Raw genomic sequence first — 8,775 nt, 5'->3', positions numbered from 1 at the left:
TCAAGTGAGTCAGTTCTTAGCATCAGGTGGCCGAAGTATTGGAGCTTCCGCTTCAGCATCAGTCCTTCTAATGAATATATAGGACTGATTTCCTTTAGGACGGACTGGTTGGATCTCCGTGCAGTCCAAGGGACTCTCAAGAATTCTCCAACACCATAGTTCAAAAGCATCAATTCTTTAGGGCTCAACTTTCTTTAAAGTCCAACTCTCACATCCATACATGACTACTGGAAAGACCATAGCTTTGATTAGACTGACCTTTGTTGGCAAAGGAATGTCTGTTTTTTAATACGCTGTCTAGGTTGGTCATAACTTTTGTTCCTGAAAAGCCAGTCCCTGTGGTTTTAGCGCGTCCGGGTTAGCCCAGCGCTCGAGCCTTCGGTGTTGACCGGAGTCCTGGACTTCTTCGTTTTAAAGCACCTTTCCAACTCTTTCCCCCACTTCCCACCGTGCTTTTCTCCAGGAGTCCATGGACGCTCTGGACACCGGCTTTCCGGCCACCACACGCCTCTCGGTCGTCTCTTCCCAGTCGGCTTCTCTTTCTTAAGTTTTGTTTTTCCTCATTTTAATCTAATCAGGTGTACCCGCCTTTTCCGATTAGCGACTGTAGTACACACAACAGCGCCCCCGCCTCCGGCCTGAGGGCCGCCCACTGCAATTCCGAGCGCGCGCTCACTCTTAGCTTCCGCAGGCCCGCGTCCGCGTCCCTCAAGCCATCCCTCTGCGCGCGAGACTCTAATTCAGCGCCCCGCCCGCGACGCCAGTGCCCGCCCCTTCCCAGGAGCCAACGCGCAGGCGCGCCTGCCGGGCTAGCGCTTAGCATAGCTAGTGCGCCTGCGCCGGGAGATGCCCCGCCCTCGAGCCGGTCATATATAAAACTTCGAGCGTCTCCTCGCGAGAGGCTTGGTTCTCATGCTCGCTGCCGGGGTCGGAGGTCAGAGCGAGCGTCTCGCGGGCCGGAGAAGGAAGATGGCGGTGGAGTCGCGCGTTACCCAGGAGGAAATTAAGAAGGAGCCGGAGAAGCCCATCGATCGGGAGAAGGTGAGGGTCCGGAGAGATGCTGGGGTCCCTGGGGAGGTGGGGCTGCGGTGCGGGGCCGGAGGGAAGGGTCGGGACCGCGCTTGCAGCCTCCTGACTCCCCCCTGTCCCGCCCCCAGACCTGCCCGCTGCTCCTGCGCGTCTTCACCACCAACAACGGCCGCCACCACCGCATGGACGAGTTCTCCCGCGGAAACGTGCCTTCCAGCGAGCTGCAGATCTACACTTGGTGAGTCAGGAGGCCGGGGGCCCGCCTGCCGCCTTCGGACTCTCCTCGGCTCGGGGCCTCTGGAGGCAGCTCGCGGGAGGTCGAGGTTCGCTGAGGAAATGGTGTTAACTCGTCTTGTGGCGCTTCTTTCGACCGCTCACGTTGAAACTTCTGGGTTGTAAAGAATTGACCCAGGACTGCTGTCATTGTTGTGGCTGCTGGGTACGGAAGTGACACGTCGGTCGTCCAGTGCCGCAGCGGCTCCCAAGGGGCTCTTGGTATAGGGTGGCGCTAGAATAATTTGGGGAGGGGAGTGGTGCTGTTGGGTGATACTCGTCGGCCTCATAGAGCGCGTGTGCTAATATTAAGCTTTTGGTGTCCCAGCTTCAAAACAACGAAACCGGGTGGATTTTGATGTGCTTAATGGAGAAGCTTTTGATGTGTTTACTGAGGGTCTCCCCCTGAATGTTTGTGTACCTTCTCTACCCCGTCTGACTAGGGCCGTTACGTACAGCAAGCCGTGTGTAGTTCCTTGGTTTGACGTTATAGTGGCTTTTTAGTAGCAGTAAAAGGTGTATAATTATTTAAAATATGCCTAATGTAAATATGTGACATTTGTCATTTTAATTGTTTCAGGGTACATTTCGGTGCAACCATTACTACTATTTTCAAAACTTTAATTCCCTACAACAGAAGGTCTGTACCCAGTAGGCAATAATAATGGGAATTCTTCATTTCCCCTGTTCGGCACTATGTATCTATGTGAATCTGCCTCTTTTAAGTATTTCATATAAGTGCTCTGATATGTTATTTGTCTTGTTGTGTCTGGCTTGTTTCACTTATAATCAAGGTTTATTGATGGTTAAGGATGTGAAAAAACGTTATTCTTTTTTACGACTGACTGAATAACGTTTCATTGGAAGGCTTTTCTGCGTCTTGTCTGTCCACTTGTCTGCTGGTGAACACCGAGGGATTGGTTCCACCTTTTAGCTAAGTTTATGTAGTATGATTCTCAGTTCAGTTCAGTCGCTCAGTCGTGTCCGACTCTTTGCGACCCCATGAATTGCAGCATGCCAGGCCTCCCTGTCCATTACCATCTCCCGGAGTTCACTGAGACTCACGTCCATCGAGTCAGTGATGCCATCCAGCCATCTCATCCTCTGTCGTCCCCTTCTCCTTCTGCCCCCAATCCCTCCCAGCATCAGTCTTTTCCAGTGAGTCAACTCTTGGCATGAGGTGGCCAAAGTACCGGAGTTTCAGCTTTAGCATCATTCCCTCCAAAGAAATCCCAGGGCTGATCTCCTTCAGAATGGACTGGTTGGCTCTCTTTGCAATCCAAGGGACTCTCAAGAGTCTTCTCCAACACCACAGTTCAAAAGCATCAATTCTTCGGCGCTCAGCCTTCTTCACAGTCCAACTCTCACATCCATACATGACCACAGGAAAAACCATAGCCTTGACCAGATGGACCTTTGTTGGCAAAGTAATGTCTCTGCTTTTGAATATGCTATCTAGGTTGGTCATAACTTTCCTTCCAAGGAGTAAGCGTCTTTTAATTTCATGGCTGCAGTCACCATCTGCAGTGATTTTGGAGCCCCAAAAAATAAAGTCTGACACTCTTTCCACTGTTTTCCCATCTATTTCTCATGAAGTGATGGGACCAGATGCCATGATCTTCGTTTTCTGAATGTTGAGCTTTAAGCCAACTTTTTCACTCTCCACTTCCACTTTCATCAAGAGGCTTTTGAGTTCCTCTTTACTTTCTGCCATAAGGGTGGTGTCATCTGCATATCTGAGGTTATTGATATTTCTCCCGGCAATCTTGATTCCAGCTTGTGCTTCTTCCAGTCCTGCGTTTCTCATGATGTACTCTGCATATAAGTTAAATAAGCAGGGTGACAATATACAGCCTTGACGAACTCCTTTTCCTATTTGGAACCAGTCTGTTGTTCCATGTCCAGTTCTAACTGTTGCTTCCTGACCTGCATACAAATGTCTCAAGAGGCAGATCAGGTGGTCTGGTATTCCTATCTCTTTCAGAATTTTCCACAGTTTCTTGTGATCCACACAGTCCAAGGCTTTGGCATAGTCAATAAAGCAGAAATAGATGCTTTTCTGGAACTCTCTTGCTTTTTCCATGATCCAGCGGATGTTGGCAATTTGATCTCTGGTTCCTCTGCCTTTTCTAAAACCAGCTTGAACATCTGGAAGTTCACGGTTCACATATTGCTGAAGCCTGGCTTGGAGAATTTTGAGCATTACTTTACTAGTGTGTGAGATGAGTGCAATTGTGCGGTAGTTTGAACATTCTTTGGCATTGCCTTTCTTTGGGATTGGAATGAAAACTGACCTTTTCCAGTCCTGTGGCCACTGCTGAGTTTTCCAAATGTGCTGGCATATTGAGTGCAGCACTTTCACCGCATCATCTTTCAGGATTTGGAATAGCTCCACTGGAATTCCATCACCTCCACTAGCTTTGTTCGTAGTGATGCTTTCTAAGGCCCACTTGACTTCACATTCCAGGATGTCTGGCTGTAGGTCAGTGATCACACCATCGTGATTATCTGGGTCATGAAGATCTTTTTTATACAGTTCTGTGTATTCTTGCCATCTCTTCTTAATATCTTCTGCTTCTGTTAGGGCCATACCATTTCTGTCCTTTATCGAGCCCATCTTTGCATGAAATGTTCCCTTGGTATCTCTAATCTTCTTGAAGAGATCCCTAGTCTTTCCCATTCTGTTGTTTTCCTTTATTTCTAGTATGATTCTAGTTCAGTGTTATTCCAGGAAAACAGTTCAGGAAGGTCGATTTAACTTATAGAGAAGAACTTGTATTAACAGATTGATGAACACTTCTGTTCAGATAGATTAGTCTGTATTTCCTCCAATAAATTAAGAGTTCCTACTTGCCAGATACTTGATTTGACTGAAGAGTATAAAGAGGGTTCCACCCCCTCTCTAGAGTAAACTCAATCTCCAAAAGAAAGCAGATGGAATAAATGCTAAGACTTTACGGTGGAGATGGAGGGTAAGATTGTGCCACACTCTCTACTCTGAATCAAAGAAAAAAAAATTAGAAAAAGTTAAATCCCGTCCTCAATTGTCCTGTCCATAGACTGCAACCAAACAAAACAACCTTATCTTACACCTCAAAATGGTGGCCAAAGACAGACTGGATGTTGGTGAGGGACAGAACGGAGCCCTGCTGTTCCAGAAGCAGCAGTGAGGGAAGATTGGGGATTCTTAATTTGTAGAAATAAATTGAGGGGCCAAAGTAGGTGGCCTTGAGATAAGTCCAGGAAAGAGGAGTGAGGAGCCCAGCAGAAGCTAGTTGAATTGGCTAAAGTCCAAGGGACTGTTTGGAGCTGGGGGAACACCCCACCCTAGGAGTGATAGATCTTGTGCTTGGGTGGTCACTAAACAGGTTACTGGAAGAGAATTATCTCGATCACTGAAATAGGGTTCAGTGAGAAAAACAGACCAATAGGAGATAGAGCAAGAAATGGCTCACATAGTAGTGGGGATTGCCTAGGTCTGTGGTGCAGGCTGGAACTCTCCAGCATAAGCTTTTGGAATTTCTTCCAGGAAGTCTTAGGTCCAATATGAAGCCTTTTCAACTGATTGAATGAGGCTCACTGATTGACTGAATGAGGTTTACTCAGATCATCTTGGATAATCACTTTAAAGTCAACTGATTATAGATTTTTGATCCCGTCTCAAAAACACCTACCTTAGTGTTTGATTGAATAATTAGGAGCTGTAGTTTCCTAAATTGATATATAAAACTGACCCTTACAGTCACCGGAACTCTTGCAGAGATTTGAATAATGAGAGGTTAAGTATAGGCTGATGGTGGGGATGGAGACAAAAATAGATTGGTCTGTCTTTTGGCTGCACTTCAAGACTTGCAGGATCTTAGTTCCCCAAGCAGGGATGGAAACCTGTGCCCCCTGCAGTGGAATCCCAGAGTCAACCATGGGACCACCTGGGAAGTCCTACTTGATCTGTCTTTAGGAGGTAGAAACGACAGGCCAGAGGTGGGAAGAACTTTACCACTCTTAGGTTTGTGACCTGGGCATCTAAGAGGGTGATGGTCATATGAGAAGAAGGGCATGTTTGGGGGACACTGTAGAGTTGTTTCGGGTGTATTGAGAAGGATTCAGCAGTAGAGAAGGAAAGGTGATGTGATCATTGTGGCCTTTTTGCTCTCAGTGCAGCTGAAGCCATGGTTTTTTACCTGAGTGTGATGTAGTGGAGATGGTGTAAATAGGGAACTGAGTGAAAACTAGATGACTTCTTGGGTGTTTGATCCCCTGCTTAATGCCTTAGGGCTCTTCACTGGTGCCTTGCATCCAAGGTCACTATATAGCACCTTCAACAGTGCTGCTGCCAAGTTCCTTTTCCTGCATTTCATGCTCCCAGGTGTCAGGGAAGAAGACAGTTCAAAAACTTAGACTGTTGCTCCTAATTCCTGATGCTTATATTTTAGAAGATTTTTCCAGATTGTGTCATATTGGCTCAAGGTCTATATAAAGTTCTCAGTTCAAACAGAAATCGGCAGGGCAGGAATATATATTGTGAAAGGAGCCAATGCTGCTGCTGCTAAGTCGCTTCAGTTGTGTCCGACTCTGTGCGACCCCACAGAGGGCAGCCCACCAGGCTCCCCCATCCCTCAGATTCTCCAGGCAAGAACACTGGAGTGGGTTGCCATTTCCTTCTCCAGTGCATGAAAGTGAAAAGTGAAAGTGAAGTCGCTCAGTTGTGTCCGACTCTTCGTGACCCCATGGATTGCAGTCTACCAGGCTCCTCTGCCCATGGGATTTTCCAGGCAAGAGTACTGGAGTGGGGTGCCATCGCCTTCTTGGGAAAGGAGCCTATGTTTAGCCTTAAAAATTCCATGTGCTTCGTTGGCTTTTCCATCTATTGCAGAACTCATCAGGACATTCAGTCTTAGAAAGGAAAACAATGCACAATCTTTATGAAAATGCTTTCCTGACACACTGATTCTAAGATGCATTCCAATTTCAGAGATGCTAAAATGTAGAAAAGTATGCCTCTGAAATAATGAAAAACAGTTAATTTGAGAATTTGGATTAATTTGGACTAGTTATCCTTAAGTGGATAAATCACTGGGTGAGTGAGATGTTGCATAGCAGCAAAGGTAGTGGGGTAATTCTGAAGTCCCTTTAGCACACTACCAGTCCAGTCTACCTTCATTCATGAAAGTTTCAAACACTGAGGCTGATAAGGGGAAATAGTATTTGGGGGCAAATAGTATTATTAGGTGCTTTAAAATTAAGTCAGTTATGAGACCTTTACAGCTTCTAACAAAGTTGCAATTGAGACACATGTAACTAATTCATTATTTCAGTATCCTTGTTATATTATTGCTGATTGTCTTTTTTTTCCCCTTAAATTCAGGATGGATGCAACCTTGAAAGAATTGACTAGTTTAGTAAAAGAAGTCTACCCAGAAGCCAGAAAAAAAGGCACACACTTCAATTTTGCAATTGTTTTTACGGATCTTAAAAGGCCTGGCTATCGGTAGGTAACTTTTCATTTTTAATTCCTTATAATCTCTTTGACTTCAGTATGTTTTAGCTGCTAGGGATAATCCATATTATCTTACTATCTAGTTTAGATTATTATGTATTACATTTTTATTGTGTTCTAAGATCATGGAGCAAATCCAGCCCCACATTGACTTTTTAGGACACACACAGTATCATTGCTCAGCCACCCTATAACAGTTGATCTCCTTTCCTGCAGAGTAAAGGAGATTGGCAGCACCATGTCTGGGAGAAAGGGGACTGATGACTCCATGACCCTGCAGTCGCAGAAGTTCCAAATAGGAGACTATCTGGACATAGCGATCACCCCTCCAAATCGGGCACCACCTACTTCAGGGCGCATGAGACCGTATTGAATTGTACTTGCTTTTTCTTGAATTTATTTTCCAGTCAGTTATGTAAAATAAACTTTCACTTCTTCCTCCCCTCCTTATTGCCATTAAGCCTTTAAACTCTATAAACAAATTGTAATGCATCTATTTAGGAATTAGATTTGGCTTTGCTATGGTATATTAATAGAAAGTCCATATGTTTCAAGTTCTTCTGTAAAATATAAAAGTGCTCTTAGCATTCTATGTAAAACTGTATTGTTAAATATATGTTGCAATCATCCAGAGTGTGAAAGTTAATGGGGCCTGGGTTTGGGGTTTAATATAGTATTGCTTGTTTATGCTAAATAAAGGAGTTGCTATGTTTTGGCCCAAATGGGGTTGAACAAGAAAGCCATATTATATTAAATGGAACAGGGCTTTATCACCTAGAAGCTTGTATGGACTTGGGAAGAGGACCTGTGGGAATGAGGGGGTGCAGCTGGAGTGTTTTGGAACAGTCTGAGCTGAGGCAAGTTGAAGAAGCTGTCTGTGTTTGAAGAGTGGCCTGCCTGAAACAGGATGTGATGACAAGTTAGAGAAAAGGTGGCACAGTGAGGACTTTTATGCTTCAAAAATGGGGAAAACAGAACATTTTGAGGGCAGGGAAGTAGTAGAGAGGAACAAGGGTTAGAACTTAGGATAAGGATAGATTTACCTTGAAGATCTGAAAATGCAGGGAGAATGAAAGAGGAAACTTGAGAGCATGGGAGAAGGTCCGGGATGAGGTCCAGCTGAGTAAGCAGGAGGTGTTCACACACCCTCTTCAGTGCTGAGGCTGACTCATGTCTGATTTGAGGCAGTATACAGAGTAGTTAAAACCAGGTGGGCTGAACATGTAAATCCTGGTTACGCTAGGAGCACCTTGGACAAGTTGCCTGAATTTGTTTTTGTTTAAAATTTGTAAAATAGAAGTGACAGCCTACAGTACTGTGAAGACTAATAACAAAGTTAGCCATAAAGTAGGACTTTATAAAACATAAACAGAACAGGTGCCGTCTCGTCCACAGAACAGTTCCAGTCTCAGTGTGCAGTATGTAATTAAGCCCTATTACCTTCATTCTTTTGCATAGAAAACTTTGAAACTGTGTATCCCCAAATTAAAAAATATATATTACTAGCAAAGTAAGATTGTAGTAGTTTGATCTTGTACAGACAAAAGCAGCCTTGGAAACCTGACACTTGTAGGATCGGGGTCAGTCAGCCAGCAGGTAGGTGACACAGGTAGGACCTGGAGCCCAGACCTAGGGCCTCTTCTCCACTGAGCTTTGCCCCAAACCCCTCAGTGCTTGATTCATTCAGACCAGCTAGGCTTGAGCTCCGTAAGTCATAAAATTAACTTAAATCTGATATATTGGAGAAGAGGAACCATGATTAATTACCATCCTGTTTGTGGAGAAGAAACAATGTACTCTGTAGATCAAGACAGGAAGTCAATACGGGACTTCCCAAGCCAACTTTTCATAATGGTGTGAACTCCAGTGGGGCTTTCCTGTATTATTCCAGGTTACTCTCCCACTGGCTGAAAATAAAAAGTGGCTTATTCGCTTTGTTTCAACATGGATTTTTTTTTTCTTTAGGTAAAATTGGT

The 8,775-nt window shown here is 44.9% G+C and overlaps 1 protein-coding gene across 1 annotated transcript; it reads left to right on the top strand.

Annotated features, from left to right (window-relative positions):
* Nucleotides 1-883: 883 nt before the first annotated feature.
* Nucleotides 884-7,428, top strand: SAP18 (Sin3A associated protein 18). Its single transcript, XM_005888723.2, has 4 exons — nucleotides 884-1,041; nucleotides 1,158-1,267; nucleotides 6,668-6,790; nucleotides 7,016-7,428. The coding sequence occupies exons 1-4, from the start codon at nucleotides 913-915 to the stop codon at nucleotides 7,170-7,172; spliced, it is 519 nt and encodes a 172-aa protein (XP_005888785.2). The 5' UTR covers nucleotides 884-912; the 3' UTR covers nucleotides 7,173-7,428.
* The last annotated feature ends 1,347 nt before the right edge of the window (nucleotides 7,429-8,775 follow it).

This window comes from Bos mutus, chromosome 12 (genome assembly GCF_027580195.1).
Source record: "Bos mutus isolate GX-2022 chromosome 12, NWIPB_WYAK_1.1, whole genome shotgun sequence".
Taxonomy (NCBI): Eukaryota; Metazoa; Chordata; class Mammalia; order Artiodactyla; family Bovidae; genus Bos; species Bos mutus.
This window is presented reverse-complemented; position numbering and strand designations above follow the sequence as displayed.